The sequence below is a fragment of the Halichoerus grypus genome, chromosome 4 (assembly GCF_964656455.1).
Source record: "Halichoerus grypus chromosome 4, mHalGry1.hap1.1, whole genome shotgun sequence".
NCBI lineage: Eukaryota > Metazoa > Chordata > Mammalia > Carnivora > Phocidae > Halichoerus > Halichoerus grypus.
The window spans coordinates 182,387,283-182,404,713 of NC_135715.1; the positions used below are offsets into that span (position 1 = coordinate 182,387,283).

General features: G+C 47.7%; 1 protein-coding gene and 1 pseudogene across 1 annotated transcript in view; one reads left to right on the forward strand and one right to left on the reverse strand.

Annotated features, from left to right (window-relative positions):
- Nucleotides 1-248: 248 nt before the first annotated feature.
- COL4A4 (collagen type IV alpha 4 chain) overlaps nucleotides 249-17,431 on the reverse strand; it is a 118,371-nt gene continuing 101,188 nt past the window's right edge. Inside the window, exons 42-48 of the mRNA XM_036073722.2 lie at nucleotides 15,804-15,911; nucleotides 14,720-14,728; nucleotides 11,913-12,038; nucleotides 6,195-6,311; nucleotides 4,216-4,404; nucleotides 2,145-2,431; nucleotides 249-1,782 (exon numbers count right to left, since the gene is read on the reverse strand). Coding sequence (XP_035929615.2) covers nucleotides 1,519-1,782; nucleotides 2,145-2,431; nucleotides 4,216-4,404; nucleotides 6,195-6,311; nucleotides 11,913-12,038; nucleotides 14,720-14,728; nucleotides 15,804-15,911 — 1,100 coding nt within the window. The 3' untranslated portion in view covers nucleotides 249-1,518. The remainder of the gene's footprint in view (nucleotides 1,783-2,144; nucleotides 2,432-4,215; nucleotides 4,405-6,194; nucleotides 6,312-11,912; nucleotides 12,039-14,719; nucleotides 14,729-15,803; nucleotides 15,912-17,431) is intronic.
- On the forward strand, nucleotides 10,345-10,745 carry LOC118524024 (large ribosomal subunit protein eL31 pseudogene; annotated as a pseudogene).

Here is a 17,431-nt window from a genome sequence, read left to right on the forward strand (position 1 = left end):
TTTATTTCCAACAAGGTTTCTGGTTTTTAGGATTAGACCACTGAATCCCTATCAGAATAGGAAATGTATCTTTTGCTATTCAGAAAACTACTCATTCTAAATTGACATATCTTCTAAACTTTTATAGAAAATATTAATACCAAATGTCAAACTGCTGCCTTGGTAGGATACTGACAAAAAATAGAAGAATTTTTTTGAAATTGGAAAAACAAGATGCTTCTGTAAAAACCAGTAACAGGCACATAAAATTCAAATTGTAGGTTGTTTTTATTTTTTATTTTTTTCTAAAATAGCACCATATCTTCCTGGCGGGGTGACCATGACTTAAATGAATCTTCTTACCTAAGTTTAATTAAGCCGGCCCTTAATTTTCTCCCAAGTGCATAATGATAGCTCTGTCACTTCCCGGTATGAAATGCCATTATGTTTTGGAGGAAAAGCGTCCGTGGCAGGCTTCGTTCGAGGCAGCTCTGCAGGCGCTCCTGGGGAGGGGAGCAGGATGCTTTGTGTGAGCTGGTGCGTCTGAGTGAGCCCCATGTGGCTTCAGTCCCATTAGCGTGCGCACACCGAAGACTAGCTGGACCCCGACTGGGCAAATGCCGTCTGTTTGGAAGTTCACTGCAATGGGGAGTCCATTTTTGTGAATCACTGCCTTAATATTCATTAATAGCTCTAAGGCTCTTAATCCCTTATTGAATATAATTTTTTCCATAAATGCTACTTTTCAAAAAGGGTTGCCAAAGTAGGCATTTCCATTCTCTGAAAAATGCAGAAGAGAACACGTTTTATGTTCATCTGTGATGTGTTTATGCTAATGTAGCATCTCCGGAATCCAGCCACTGGGGTCCTTCCTGGCATAATGATTCATTCTGCTTTGAAATGAACTGTTAACACTGGCTGTGTGGGTTTTTTCTTTCTTTTCTTTCTTTCTTTCTTTCTTCTTTTTTTTTTTTTTTTTTTTTTTACATCTTCTTGGGTCACGGTTTCACAATTATTTAAAGTGCATGGGGAAACAGATTACAGAAGAAATCATTTTGAGATGTTGGAAATCTCTACTTTCTAGTTTCATTTGTCGGCCTATTTATTTTTTTTCCTATAAAAATCCATCCGGAAGCCCACTGTATTACAGAGTAATTGACTTCAATTGTTTGAGGTGCTATTAACCAATGAGTGAAGTTCTCAGTAATGTAATTTGTAATCTGGCCTTTATCATCTCTTTGCCTTCCTGTGAATTAGCATCATTTTCAATAAAGCTGGCTCTTCCATCATCCGCAAAAACATAAGGATATCTGGGTTTCATCAAGATTGGTCGGTCCAAACAAATCCATACGAGGAGCATTTGCTAATCTGCCCCGAACAGAGGAAGGGATGAGAGGTCAGTGGGAAAAACCACATAAACGGAAGGGGCAGCTGAAGCCGGAGTCTGAAATGAGCACCATTAATGTCTTAGCGCAGCCTGGGCCCCCGGGGGCCCCGAGGAAGTTTCTCCTGGCCACACGCTGGCGAGCTGTGGGTTCTCTAGCTGTGCTTCAGGCACACCTGGCACCTGCTGACCCTCCGGCGCTGGGCCTGACTCTCTTTTAAGGTGTCTGGTGAGGGTGCCGACGAAAACTGCAAGTCAGGTCTCACTGTCGTCAGCCAGAAGCTATACTCGTTTGCAAAAAAGTGGCAAGTTCCCTGCCTGCCTTGGCATTCGAGGAACGGTGCGGCTCGGAAATCTTCCAGACAGCTGCCAGGGGACATGAGGGCCTGCCCTCCTCCCTGGTCCCCGGCCCCTGTGTGCTGCCAGGACAAGACAGAGTTAGGGCTCAGACACGGGCAGACGACCCCAGGCCCAGTCCGCGCCACGTGGAGGGCTCCCAGGAATAGCTGACTAGGATCCCCCGAGGCAAGGAGCGGGGGACACAAAATGAAACCACTTTCTCTGGGGGGACTGAGACAAATCCAATGTCTACACCCTCGCAGAATCATAAAAACAAACAAACAAACAAAAAAACCCGGATCGGCAGTAAGAAGGAACGGCCCCGCATCTCGACAGGCTGGGGTTTGGGGTGGGCTTCACGACCCCACGTCCTAGTGCTGTCTGTCCCTCCGGCAGAGCTCCTGGGGTCCCCGGGGGGCACGGGGGGCGCGCAGGGGCTCACCATCAGGAACGAGTACCCGATCCACAGGCTCCTCCAGGTCCGCGGGCACGGGGGGATGGACTGGTCCTGGCTGTGCAGAGCCACCACGGGCCCCGGGGCCTCGCACACCGCACAGCGGCTGATGTACGGGCGGATCTCCTCCTCCGACAGCGGCGTCCCGGGCAGCGGCGCGGCGCTCGCCAGCCAGTAGGACCGGTCGTTCCTCTGGCCGTAGTGGCACACTTGGTGGATGTTGCAGTAGGCGAAGGGCAGCGTGCTAAACATGGGGAGGCAAGACCCTGCCAGCCCTTGGGAGGGAACACGAGGCAAGGTGGTGGGCGAGGCGCCGGGCCGGCGGTGCGCAGGGACCTTGCCCGCGCGCGCCCTCCGCAGCCACGCGTTCCGCCGCCCAGATGCACCTGCCAAAGCCCGCTTCTGTGGCAGGCGGGGAGCGCAGGGTACGCGCCCGACCGTTTCTGCCACCTCCCTGGTCCCGGGGCCAGCCCTCATCCACTCAGTCACTCCTCATTCCCTCGGGAACCGAACCGAGCAATGGGCCAGCCGCTGGAGGGGTGCGGTTAGTCCAGTTCTGTCTCCACAAAGCTCACGCCCTGGCTTGGCTGGGGACACGGCTGGGCATTTGGGCCGTCAACACACAGCATGGCCAGCCCTAGGAGTGAGGAGGCAGGCGCACGGGGACTTCGGAGAGGATACCCGGAAGAATGGATCTATGCTAGGACCTGAAATACGAACGGGATTTGGCCAGGTTTGAAGATGGTGACTCTTCAGAGGAGGAGACAGAGCAGGAGAGAGGGCCAGAGGTGAGGGAGTGTGGAGCTCAAAGAAATCAAAGGAATTCCGTGGGGGGGTGGGGGGGGGTGGACGTCTGTGTGTCTGTGTGTCTGTGTGTCTCAGGGGTCCAGAGAGAAGTCAGACCAGAGGCTGCGGGGTTTTGTCTGTCTTGTAAGGAGCTTAGATTTTATCCCAGGGCTCTGCAGAGCTTTGTGAGGACGCTCTGGCTGACCGGGGTGGGAGGAGACGGATGGCACAGAGGCCAGGCAAGGGGGCGGCGAGGAGGCGAGAAGTAAAAGAGCCAAAATACTAACATTACTTCTTCCTTCCCCCTGACCCCAGGCCCTCTACTGGGAAGGGCCACGGCTAAGCCCAACGGGGAACGACCTGTAAGCAACTGCCACAGCTAGGCCTGCGCTCCTGCCCACCCCTGCTAAGAGCAGGGGTCATAGCCCAGGGAGGGCAGTGAGAGGCTCCCCCTCCATCAGCGCCCCCTGCTGTCATGTCCCTCCTGCACCCACTACCCAACCACCACCATCTGGGTGAGACCGCGTTTGCCAGCACCGGGGTAAACTCCTGACTCGAAATCAGTCCTTGCAGCTTACAGATCTACTAATGCGAATGGACACGTGGGGCGCCTGAGTGGCTCAGTCAGTTAAGCGTCTGACTTGGTTTCGGCTCAGGTCCTGGTCTCAGGGTCCTGGGATCAACCCGTGTCAGGCTCCTGGCTCAGCGGGGAGTCAGCTTGAGTTTCTCTCCCTCTGCCCCTCGCCTGACTCCCATGTGTGCCTGCGCATACTCTCTCAAAGAAATAAGAAAACAGACAAGCAGCACCAAGGGATGACTCCCAAAATCAAGTCCTATAATTTAAAAAACCAGCTGGAGTGGGGCGGGGAGCTGGTGCCGGCTAATCGCACATCATCTAACCGCCCCCCGGCCGCTGTGGATGCGCCATTTGACATGTAAACACAGGAACTGACCACGGCCTGATTAAATAATGTACTTTTGGAGGTAAAGACTACACTTTATATAAGAGTTAAATTGAACCTGCTGAGGAAGGATCATTTTCTAAAAATGAGTCAGTAGCCAGATGGTAAGTACTGTAGCCAGACTGAGCTGCTCTGGTGCCCCACAGGATCGCTGCTTTCATAGAATTCACTGGCAATTAGCATGCTTGTTTCAAAAGAGAAAACTCCACGGGAGAGGAGTGATCCCTGAAGATGTTGATGAGTCTGTAAAATTAACCCAAAAGCTGTCCTCCTAAGCGACGGCCGTGGACGACCACGTGCCCCACACATACCAAGGTCCTGATTGTGCGCCTTCTCCTGTCCTTCCAAGTATAAGAGGCTGTAGCCCGTCCAGAGCCTGGGCATGCCCGCGGGGCAGGCGGGTTCGCGATCCGTCTGACTGTGGAGAACCAGGAGGAAGCCACTGAGGTATCCAGGCCCAAACCCTTTGGGCCCAGGGTCCCCAATGGGCCCAGGAGGGCCTGGAGGAATAAAGAAAAAAAAAATGGAGGCAGGTTAAGGGGGTTGCTTTAACAAGCACTTCTGAGCACCTCCGTTCTGAGCACCCAGGGAGCAGAGAGGAGCATGACAGGGCCGGTCTCAGGAGTGGCCCCTGACAGGACTGCAATAATATACAAACAACTCACTCAGCAAGTATTTATTCCAAGCATCTCCCAGGTGGTCAGATTAATTTAGCATAAAAACAGATGCGGGAGGGGAGGTGAAGGGGGGATGGGTTAAATGGCTGATGGGGATTAAGGAGGGCACTTGTTGGGAAGAGCCCTGGGTGTTACATGTAAGTGATGGATCACTAACTTCTACTCCTGAAACTAATGTTACACTGTATGTTAACCAGCTGGGATTTAAATAAGAACTTGAAACTACAAAAAACAAAACAAAAAGAAAACAGTGAGCAGACAAAACTCCCTGCCCTCCTAGAGCTTACATTCTACTTGAACAAGAGAAATGACAAACCATAAAATGTGTTAGGAAGTGATAAATGCTGAGAAGAAAAAGATGGGGTGGTGTCACCCCTGCCGTGTGACCTCCCAGGTATGTGTGACCTTCTCAGACTGGACTGGGAGCCTGGTGATTGTCAAAGCGGGTCTTCCTTACCCCTCCCAGACCTCTCCCACAGTTCTGGCATATCCAGGAAAGGCAAGGGATTGGGACCCACATGCACCACTTGGACCTTCTTTTAGGAGGCAGGGAGGAGGAAGGAAGCCCTAGTTCGGGCATTCTTGCCGGCAGGTGGGAACTGAGTAGCTCTGCACGATGCCAGCAGGGCTGTCTCTTGTAGCATCTCTAAGGGGCTGGCCCACTGAAGGAAGCCAATGGCTACTTCTAATTGCCAAGAGCCAAGGGGAAACCAAAAGTTGTTTGTTTTTTTTTAAACTCATTTCTGGAAGATTGGCAGGCTCTCCCCATCTATACTGTAAACCAGAGGTTACAACGTGGTAGCTTGTACGCTGGATCTGGCCTGACCCCCTGTTCCGTTTGACCAGTCCAGACTGCACGGCGGGGGTCTTGGACTTGGAAAGCAGGGTGTAGGCAGCATGGAACTCTCCCCTCTACACACAGCAACTGACTGAGGCTGAGCTGTAGGCTCCGTTTTGTTACAGACATCACTAGCCCCCTTCACTCCTCATTAACAACCCGGGAGATCCTCTGCGAAGATGAGACTGTACCTGGGAGTCTTGGGGTCCCCAGCATCCAGCAATGTTACCTGGCACGTTATATTTCAAATTACTATTCTGTCATGTCTTACCTCTCTCCTCACCCAATGCCTACTCCCCAATTTTTTTCTTAAGAAGGAGCCTTGTATTCTATATAAATGCATCCACAGTTGTGCAATAAGATGAAGGGAACTCCGAAAACTGAGGCCAAGTGATTCGGCCAGTCGTGGAGGGCGAGAACACCCCTGCCACCCTCATCTTCCTCACGGCCTCTCAGTAGCGATCCCACACAAGGCCAGGCTTGCCTTGGGAAAGGCTGAGTCTTTTATGGTAATGCATAGTGGTTTGGGGAAATACTAAACGGGGGAAGAAGGCCTTGACTCATCTTTTTGGTGGCTGGGGATCAGTCAGAACATGGGGGATTCATCCTGTTCCACTCTTGCTGCTTCTGCCTCCCTAATACCTGGTGAGTCCACATCTGAGGCAAATGCTTTTAATAGGATCAGTTTGGAAAGCCGCTTGAGAGGCCAGGGATCTCATACACAGTTCCCAGATCTATGGTGTCAATGAAAAAAAGAGAAGCTGAAAATTTTTACCTGGTACTCCAGGGCAGCCGGCTTCTCCCGTGTCCCCTTTGCTTCCAGGAGGCCCAGGGGACCCTGGGAGTCCATCCTCACCCCTCCTGCCATCTGGCCCAGACTCTCCTTTGCACCCTGCATGAGAGTTCACGACGGCATTGGTGAGAACAGCAGGACAGCGGCTAGCCCTTCCGGCCCGGGGCTCCCCCTTCGGACTACACTGCATTCGCTCACGTCGTCTTGCCAGATACATGGAGTTGGGATTGTACTATCTCGGCTTGGTGGTGGGGTCATTAGGCTCTGAGAGATCAAGCCATTTGCTTAAGTAATAAGCCAGTCATGGGCAGAGCCAGGATTTGGAGCCAGACCAGGGAGATGTTGGAAGAGAGGTCTTCACGTTTCTTTATATTCTTGTATATTTAATTTTTTTTTATATCGAACATATATGATGTCTATAATTAAATATTATCCTTATTAATGATTTTTTTAAGAAAGCTGAGTGGAGGAATAAGTAAAACTTAATAGGATTCAGTTGGGAGTCAAGTTACATTTGGAGCAAGATAAGAGCAGCAGTTTTTTAAAATAATAATTGAGGGTTCACAGGGTGGGAGGTACCACCCTTTACGTGGATTAGCCAATTTGGTCTTCTCAACAGCCACATGACCAGGCGCTCTCGTATGCCAGCCTGCCAGTGGGGAGACTGAGGGTCAGGAAGGTGACAGAGCCAGTCCTGCGTGTTGAGGAACCAACCGCGCCCAGGCAGGCTTCATGACAAGCTGCGGAGCTCAGGTGCGCCCCCTGGAGGACGTAAACTGGGGGCCTGGCAGCAGTCACACGGATACTCGAGGGGTTCAATGTTTGGTTCCTTATGTCCGAGGCATCAAATCATTAGCCACAATCTCCTCTCATGAGTAGCAGATAGGGTCCTTGGCTGTGGAGGAGTGTTTTGCCATTAGCCTGAATTCCCTGCATTACTAGCCCCCCAAGGGTTCTGGTTTCTACCTGTTCTTCACTCTCCCTTTCCCGCTCTCTCTGTTCTATCTTTCTCTCTGCCACGAATTAGCCTAAAACGAACCATGAAGTCAGAGAGGGCTCACGTTTTCACTCTTGGACTTGTTCTTCAAGGGAGTGGGGAGCTACCTGAGGGTTGAGAGCGGGGGACTGGATGCTCGGGTGATCAGCTGAATGTCCCACTCAGTTTCCTGTCTCCCACAGAACCCCCTCTTACAGCCATTTGAAATGCATGCCCCTCCAAACCTCACTGCTTTTGAAATCCTGTTCTAATATTGCCTGCTTGAGAGTGTCCCATGCAAATCTCCTCTGTCCCCACCACCAGCCAGTCCATCCCCTCCACATCCCATGCTGGTATCCCCAGTATGCCTGGCTTTTGGGGTACTGTCATTTCACTTTCCACTTCCTTGGGTTTTAAACAAATTCCCTTGGATTGTCATGCAGTTCCTGGACTGCATTCTGTCCATGATCATCATTCAGGAGGTGAGAAAGGAAACCTCTCCCTCTCCCCATCTGGGTGAGAGATGCCCTCTCCTTTCCAGTAACTGGGCAGAAACCTCTTTCCGGGTGGGGCTGCTGTGCGCTGGCTGGCATATTCCGTGCCATCAGCTTCAAAGGGAACATCAGTTACTTCGGAAGGAACACAGGGCCCTGATGGTGAGCTCAGAGCATTCTTTTATCTCTCCCACCCCACGAGATGATTGCAACCTGGGGCCACTGTGCTATTCTGGAAAGGGCTGCCCAAGTGTTGACAAGCCAACAAACGGTCTGATCATTGAAAAGGCCACAGGCATCTTCCTGAAATATCAACGTGTGGCAGGATCACTGTCGATCTGGGGAAAGAGCTCCCCCACAAGATATTGAGATATAGGCTTTGTTCCCTTTGGAGAAATTGTCAGGCAATTTCCAGAGATAGGAAGGAAGGCCTTTTTAACCGAGTTGTGTGCCTACGGCTTTCCCTATGTGGAGTTGTTCTCCACTTGGAACTTGTTTTAAGGACTAGGGCTACATCTAAAAGCCCTCCAGTGTTTGATGGATTACCTCCTCGGAAAGCGTCACATGTTGACTTGAAGATTAAACACACTCTAACAGGATGTGGGGATGTCCATTAGGCAGTAACAGTTCAAACTGTTATGGAAACCACCTTTGTGTTCATCCCAGGAAGCCCCAGCCTTTGAGGGCCCCCCGGGGAAGGAAAAGTTATAGATCAAAGAGACGTGCTAGCAGAAAAACTGGAGGCCTTCCATGGTGGAGGACTCTTAACAGAAACAAATTATATTTAGTGTGGCTGTTACCCACTCACACTGGGCAGCAAAGAGCCAGAACTTTGTTTTTTTCTGTATAGATCTCGGCTACAGCACCAGGTTACAAAATCAGCTTAGCAATGAAAGAGGTTCGGAAGGGAAAACAAGAAGAAGCCAACAATGTCATTTGAAGTGGAGGTGGTCCTTCCCAGTGGCAGCTGATCCTTCGCAACCGACCTCGGGGGCAGCACATATGACCCCCAACACCGAGCTGAAAGAATCACCTTCAGGAGAGGACAGATGACGAGCCACATGCCCTGAAGATGACCCAAGTCAGTCAGGGTTCAGCCACTTTGGACCCTCAGGATAGACTTATTGCTTTTCAGCAACTGGACAGTGTGGCCAATGTATCCAGGGTGACCAGCAGAAACAGGCAGGGGAAGGGGGCCAAGGAATATACTGCAGGCAAAGAGGGTCCTTTATAGCAAGAGCTGGAGGCCCATGTCAGAGAAGAGGGAGCCAAAAGGGAACACTGGCGTGGGAGTGGGTGCTTGGGGGGAGGGCAGAAAGGAGCTCCAGGGAAGCTGAGCCATGGAGCAGCGCAGCACCACTGTGAGACCAATGGGTGGCCCCTCACGGGAAGGGCTGTGCAATTGTCTTTTTTTTTTAACATAACTGTCACATTTTGTGGCGCAACAGTGGCCTCAGGTGCCCCCACTGCCAGCAGGCAGGGTCAGTGACATCAATAAGGAGAGGGCACAGGAAGCCAGAGAAGACCTTCTGAGGCCACCTGCAACCAGATAAGCTCATCCGACCCCAAGTTGGGCAGAACGAGAGATGACAGGTGATCAGTCGCAGCTGGGCCCATGTAGTGTTGCCTGTCAGCGCTCTTTCAGAAACCCACAATCTATGGACAGAGAATCCTGAATGTGCCCAAGATAACTATTTGCCCATTTGTTTTTTTCTTCTCAGTTACTTTCTTTGGTTCTTTTCCAAAGCCACCTCAATGGGTGAGCCCAACCGCCCAACTGGTCTCAACTGGTATTGGGGGCAGCAGCGGGTCATCTGGGGAGCTTTTCCAAAACACTGATCCTCGGGGTCTGCCCCCTTCTGCATCCCATTGGTCTGGGAGGAGGCATCGCTCTCGTTTCCAGCCCCTCCATAGCGAGGACTGAGTCCCTAGGGATGGTGTCGCTCTTAGCTGACTCTTTTAAGGACAGCACTCATATCATATGGTTAGGGTTTCTCAAACTTGAATATACATATAAATATTCTGGGATCTTGTTAAAATGCAGATTTTAACTTGGTAGGTCTGTGCCTGAGTGGCTACTGGTCCTTGGACCACACTTTGAGTAGCAAGTATGCAGCTGACCTACCCCACCTGTGCCCCCGCCATCTCCCTGTTGGAAAGTCTGGTTCCTCAAAGCCCTGTCTCTCCTTATAGGCTCTGTTCAAAGGCCGGCTCTTGCCTCGGTCTCAGCAGTCCTGCAGCCCTCCACACTAAAGTTCACCTCTCCGGTCCCATTGTCCTCAGCCCTTTGCCAGAAACTCCTCGAAAACACAGACTATGAACTCCCATTATTTAGAGTTACTTATGTTCGGCCAGCGATTTCTGCCATGAGGCTGTGAGGCACTGGAGGGAAAAACACATCTTACTCATGTTTGTGTTGCCCACAACACCTAGTACCATACTTTCTAAAGAGCACAGAGGATCTGGAAGTATTTACTGAAATAAATTTGCAGAACCCCAGTACTGGCCATATCGTCTACTTGAAAGTGGATTTTTTTAAAGGGGTGTGTATATATGTGTGTGTGGGGGGGTCCCAGCCCTCAGTTGCAACTGTATACATAACAACGGGGTTGGTTTGAAAAGTAGGTTGAGTGGCTTCCTTTCCAACCGGGGCCCCGGCAGAATGGCTCCCGCGAAGAAGGGTGGCAAGAAGAAGAAGGGCCGTTCTGCCATCAACAAGGTAGTGACCAGAGAATACACCATCAACATTCACGAGCACATCCATGGAGTGGGTTTCAGGAAGCGTGCCCCTCGGGCACTCAAAGAGATCCAGAAATTTGTCATGAAGGAGATGGGAACTCCAGATGAGCGCATTGACACCAGGCTCAACAAAGCTGTCTGGGCCAAAGGAATAAGGAATGTTCCATACCGTATCCCTATGCAGTTGTCCAGAAAACATACCGAGGAGGAAGATTCACCAAACAAGCTCTACACACTGGTTACCTATGTACCTGTCTCCACTTTCAAAAATCTACAGACAGTTAATGTGGATGAGAACTAATCGCTGATTGTCAAATAAAGGTATAAAACAACACACACACACAAAAAAAGTAGGTTGAGTGACGAGTGATTCTGACGGACGCAGAGCTTGATCCATGCAGTGAGTGACAAAGACCTATGCTCACTTCCCAGTGTCCCCCACGCTGTTAATGGAAGTTGCTCCAAGTGACACCCAATTAACTTAGTGCATAAACACGATGCGGTGCAGCAAACACAAACAAACCAAAACGCCTACCAGTATGAGGGAGGCTCCAGGTTCTGGACGCTACCCAACAACTTCTCAGACGCCAACAGAGGGGATATCTTTTGGGCCCTTAGCTATTTGGCTTTGGGGAAACACACACACACACACACACACACACACACACACACAGGTGATGCAAAACTCAAGTTCTATTTCCAATTCCTTTGTCCCCGAACCAGAAAGAGCCAAGGCCACACCTGGGCAGTGGGAAGCCAGGAGAGAGAATGGCCTCCTGCCTCCTCGGGTAATTTGCACACAGGCTATCTAGAATCCCGGGCACTGCCAATTGGTCTGAAGAGATCAGTGACCTTGAGCTGCCAGCCTGGACTCCCTAATTTCTTTGTCAGTGACCAGTGTGATGGGGATCTGTGAAGAGAAAATAAAGCATCTGGAAGATAGTTTTTAAAGGAATGGTTTGGTTGGAGTGCTTAAATAAGGATCCTGCTACCCCTGACAATGAGCAATGAGCAAATCAATTAAATGAACACTCCGGTCATGACCATAATTTAGAATGACCCTTCCCCTTTCTCTGTCCTTCCTCCAAGCGAGACACTTCCTTCCCCCCTTCTCCTAGGCTGTTTCTGCTCCACTGAGCTTCAATTCAAGTGTTTGTAATTCAAAATCAAGTCAACAGCTATTAATGACTATTAATAGAGCATCTACTCTGTCGTACAAGGGGCTTCAAAACCTCGTGCCCCAAAGCTGCCCACGTAGGAGACATTCAAGTAGGAGTTCAACATAAAAATAGTAGGCTTGTGCCGATCCAGTGAGGACATGAGCAAACCTTGGAAGAAATGTAGAAAACTGTGTAAGAGGAAGGAGATTACATTGCTTCCTACTCACGAGGTGTTTAGGCTCCATGCTAAAAACTACATAGCAAGACACCTAGATTTTCCTTCCAACAGCATCTGATGCAGATAAATGAACAACCAGTGTGAGCCTCATACCTGGTCCTGGAGGCCCTCTTGCTCCAGGGACCCCCATGGCTCCTTCTGGTCCTCTTGGGCCTGGTACCCCGGGAAGCCCAGGGATTCGGGGGCAGGACTCCACATCGGCAGGTGGCCCTGGTTCACCTGAAATTGCAATCACCACTTGTGTGACAGATTCCAACCTTACAAACAAGCTCCTTCTGTCCCCTCCAGAGTGTTCAACAGCCCAAAATAAGCTCCATGAAAACGGGACTTCTGTTCACTGGGGGTCGCGTGAGAAACTTTCCAGAAAGCACTGTGTTAAATACACGACTGAGTGAGTGAGTGAGTGAATGGGATCTCAGAGGAAGCCAAACAAGAACAGAATAGTGAAGGCTGATTGGGGCAGCAATAGTTTGGTGACCTTCACTGGATTTCCGATCTTCAGGTGCCGGTCACAGGTAGCAGTGGGAGAGCTCCCCGGATGACTCCAGTGTCAGCCAGGGCTCCCTCACTGTTCAGCGCTAAGAAGCTCTAGTTCTGACTTTAGCGCATCACAATCATCTGGCCGGCTGGTCAGAGCCCAGAGTTTCTGAGCACATAGGTCTGGGCTAGTGTAACATGTTCCCGGGTGAGGCTAACGGTGCTGATCTGCAGATCTTATTGGAGAATCACTGCTCTAAAGATTTGCGTGTTTTTCCTTTTTGGTTATGTTCACATGTTTAAGATAGTTTTTCCTAAAGCTTCATTCGGTCACCCTGCAAATACTCCACAAGGGAAAAGAAATCATAATAACACTAACCAATAATGATAACAGCTAACACTTCTTGAATGCCTTATCATGTGCGAGGTCCCGTGCTAAGTGCTTTACAATGAAAGGCTCCCAACAAGCCTGTGTGTGTATGCGCCGCTGTTATTAGAGTATTACAGGTAAGAAAACCCAGGCTCAGGGAAATGATTGACATATCTAAGGTCACACAGCTAACACATGGCAGAGTCTAGATTAAATCAAAGATGGCCTGGGTCTAAACCTGTGCCCGTAACCAGGACACCATAAGACCTACAGAACTCTTCACATCTGCGTGATGAATTCCAAGAAATACAACATATTTTAAAAACACACTGCTTATCAGTTGTGGTTTTGTTAAAATTCATGCAAATGTGCAAAATAAGTGTAAGAACAGCAGTGATTAGGCAGCAAGAAAACTGTAGAAAATCTGGCCATAGTGACAACGTAGGTGACCCAGTAGTTAGTATGTCTGTGCAAAACAGACTCGAACCCAGGGCACCCATGTGACTCAGTTGGTTGAGCGTCCGGCTCTTGATTTCAGCTCAGGTCATGATTTCAGGGTCCTGAGATCGAGTCCCGCATCCAGCTCCGTGCTCAGTGGGAGCCTGCCTGAGGATTCTCTCTCTCTCTCTCCCTCTCCTTCTGCCCCTCCTCCAGCTCATGCTCTCTCTCTTGCTCTCAAATAAATAAACCTTTTAAAAAAAAACAGACTTGAACCCTTGTCAGCTGTTTGGAATTTAATCTCTTATAAAATATTGTATAAAACCACATGTGTATTTTTACAGTACATACAGTTTAATGTAAAATGTGGCTTTTCCACTCTCGGTGACTTGAGGGAGATGCATATGAATATTTCCTATTTTCCCTGAATCACCTTGTGGATTCTGGTGGAGTGAAGGAAGCAGGTAAGGGAACGGGGGTGGGGGGGGGAGGGTAGGCATTTGGCTGGTGCTTCATAGTTAGGACTCTAATGTTATCTTCAAATGAGTTTATACATGCAAACACAGAGAGACACTAAAAGGATGGAAGTGGAAACATTAAATATGAAACTGTAATTTTTATTTTTATTTTTTAAAAGATTTTATTTATTTATTTGGCAGAGAGAGAGCGTACGCACGAGCAGGGGGAGTGGCAGGCAGAGGGAGAAGCAGGCTCCCCACCCAGCAAAGAGCCTGATGCGGGGCTCCATCCCAGGACCCCAGGATCATGACCTGAGCCAAAGGCAGACACTTACCCAACTGAGCCACCCAGGCATCCTGCAACTGTAATTTTTAAATAGAAACATTTAAAAGAGTAGGATTCTTTTTAAATTCTGATTTTGCTTTTCTTTACTTTTTAATAAACCAGAAGCTGAATGAAAGGGGCCAAAGTGTCTCTTGTGTAAGGACCCTGCATTCAGGGCAAATTTTCATTAGGGTTAATAAAGAGATGCCTGGAAAGAACAAAAATGTGTACACTCACTGAGTTTCTTTTTTTCTTTTAAGAAACTCTTTTTAGTCTCTTTGGAAACCCCAGACATGAAATAATATGTTGTTTCTGCATTGTGGTGAACACTTAGTTGAAAAGAATAACAGCATTTTCCTTGTAACACGCAAAGAAATTTGTTCCTTGGAAATGGACTTCAATGTTATGGGAAAACCTTGTCACAGCCCCTTACTGGGTGTGAAGGACCCATCTTTTCAGGTTGTTGATACTACTTATCTTAGGGATGTTCTATGTATTTATATTGTAGAATTTATAAAAGAAACTTATATGGGTATGTGCTGTAGCATTTGACAGAGAAAGCACTCACACTCTGCGCCTGAATTGAAATTATGTAAGCTGAGTGTCTACTCTGCCCTGACAACCTATAATGAGACTCGGCTTTAGAATGCTCTAATATATGGTTACCATATCTGTAATGAGGAAGCGAGGGTACTGATGCCTCATATAATTACAGCATCCCATCTATGAAAATGTAACAAAGTATAACTCACAAGTACAATGAAAAAGGCCAGTATAGAAATAAGTAGAAGCCAGATGTAGAGGAAATTACTGATTTTATAACAGCACTTACCTCTGGGACCTGGAGTGATCCAAAGTCAAAAATTGAAGCCATGCAACGATTTTCATATGGTGGAAAGAGATTTTGAATTTGTCAATTAGGACAAAAGTGACATGGGTTATTTGAGAATATACATAATAACCTGAGGATGGCATCAATGATGAGCAAAATGACAGCATCTTATTTACATAACTAAGTCCACATCAATGTTACTGACAAGAACAGCTCTGATTTAATAATAGAGCTTTCACATCTAGAAAAATGTGAAATGAAGCTCTCTTGTACAATATAAAATGAGTTGATTTCTTATAGCAAATATACCCTAATTTTACATATATAGAAATTCTGTTCTATAGGCAGGCTTCTGAAAATTTCATATTATTTAGCCAAGGTTTATAGGTTATGCACAGAAAGGAAATATGAGATGAATCCAAGTATAAGCTATTTGTCATGTTGTTCTGTGATCCATCGTAAAGCAGTGCAATTTATTTATTCTTTGGACTAAAGCACTAATTTAGGAGATTGCAAAATATTCCGAACTGACATCACATTACCGTAATATTGGTTTAGGATCTCAAAAGATATTATTTCTGCCAATCTCAAATACGCATGTCTGTTTGCCCTCCCAAATTTTCCTTGGCCTATTTTGATCCTATGTTGAAAACATGCTGTCGACTGAGCTTAAATTGAATAGCCTTTTTGTCTTTGTAGGAACTAATGTGTTTTACAAAAAAAGTTAAATAAAACATCTAGGAAAATCAGTGGGAATTCAGGGAGAGAAATGAATATGGTCCTCACATACAGTAATCAAATCAGCCTTTGCCTCTTGTGTGAGGGAAACACAGATTTATTTAACTTAGAAATGTTTCTGTAAAATCAGCTCCTAATTTGCAAACTTACTCATTCTAATAATAAATATTAGTTTACCAAACATAAGATTGTGTAGTGAGGCCTGAAATAAATACAGCTTAACTCTTAGAAATTGCAGGCAATTTGAGAATAAATTACTTGCTTCAAGTCGACCCTCACAGTAAATATTGAAACAAAAGGCTGCCTGTAGGCTGCTGGGTGAGATCATTAGGCATTAGGAGCTTACCTGGAAGACCGGGTTGCCCTTGTCTGCCTGGAATGCCAGGTAAACCCTTCTCCCCGGGGAGCCCAGGAAGTCCTTGTGGCCCCTGCAGCCCTGGGAATCCTATTGGTCCTAAAAGGAACATAAAGACAGGGGCACTGGAATGGAGCAATATCAAGACAATGACAGTCAGGTGGACTGAACTCAGAGATTCACCCCAACAAAATTCAGGGCAAAGTCAGCCTTAGAATCCAGATGAGCCTCTCACTTTTTCTGTAAAGCTAAGAGCTGCCTCTGTCTGAAGGAAAAACAAGAGTCCATCAAAAGGAGTAAGGAAAATGGTTTCATGATCAAGACAAGACTAAAATAGAATGAAAAGCCCTGTCATCCTGAACTTTCTCTGGAGACAGAGGACTGGGAGTGAAGGGAAAATAGGGGATGGGCTTGGCCACGTGGGACAATGTGCCTCCTGGCCCTGAGCTCCTGCCTCTCTTCCTCACAATCTCCTGTTTCAGCCCCGCCAGCCACTCAGCGCCTCATGCGTGAGGTTCCCTCTCTTCTTCTATGCCTACCAAGCCTCACTTCCTTGGGGAAACCCCCTCTGGGACCCCAACCCAACTCCACTTGCTCTTGATGTGCTGTCATAGAAGAGTGTCCCTTACTCGGAGCACCTGCCTCAGTTTATATTGATGGATCCTTTAGTGTGAATGTCTGTCTTCCCCAATGAAACTCTACACTGAGTATGAGTGGGGACTGTTTAAACCTGCTCACTGTTATATTCCTGTAGGTACCTAATAAATGTTTGTGGACTAGATCAAATATTTCCCACTGTTTAAGTCTGAAAAGGTAAAATGAAGAAAATCCCTCCTCCTTTCCACAGTTAAACACTCTTTGGACCATACGCCCACAGGGATGGGAGTTAAGAAGCATGCTTAGTGGTTTCATCAATATTTCTAAGTCGTTGTATATCCTTTTGTTGGTTGCTGTTACTTATACTGCATAATATTTTCCCAATCCTGAAGAATATTTCCAGGTGGAGGTTCATTCTCTAGAGTAGCAACTGGGAAGAAGGAGTGTCTATTTGGGAAAGGAACAAGGTTATATAGCTAGCCTCTTCCTTCCCTTTGGTAACCAGCATGCTTGCCTGTTTATCCAATTCTGGGGTTCGATAATTGGAAGCCCACATACCTGCAGATATAAGCCACATTCTCTAAAATTGATTTTATTGCTAATAAAGTTGAAGAGGGTTGTTGTGTACTGTTGTGCAGGTTGTGCACTGCACCATTACAGGGATGCCATTTGCACTGTTGTCATGGCAGCCTTGTGGTAATTTTGATCTTCATTTTGCCCTAATCTTTTGCTTTATTTCACACTCGGTTCAGAAGTCAGGCAGAGTGCCAGTTATTGGGCTGACTTTGACAGTTGCTTCTCTATCCAGCTTCCTTATCTATGACATAAGGAACAAAATGATAACCATTATTGGTCCCTTTTCAACAAAAAAGTTCTATGAACTGAATAATTCTCTGAAACCTGGTGACCAAAAGCTCACATCCCCAAATATTAGCAGTTAGGTAAAAGTGAATTAAAAAATATTTTGGCTTTAAAAATTGGGGGAATCCAATAATGGAGACTCTCTCATGAAAATAAAAGAG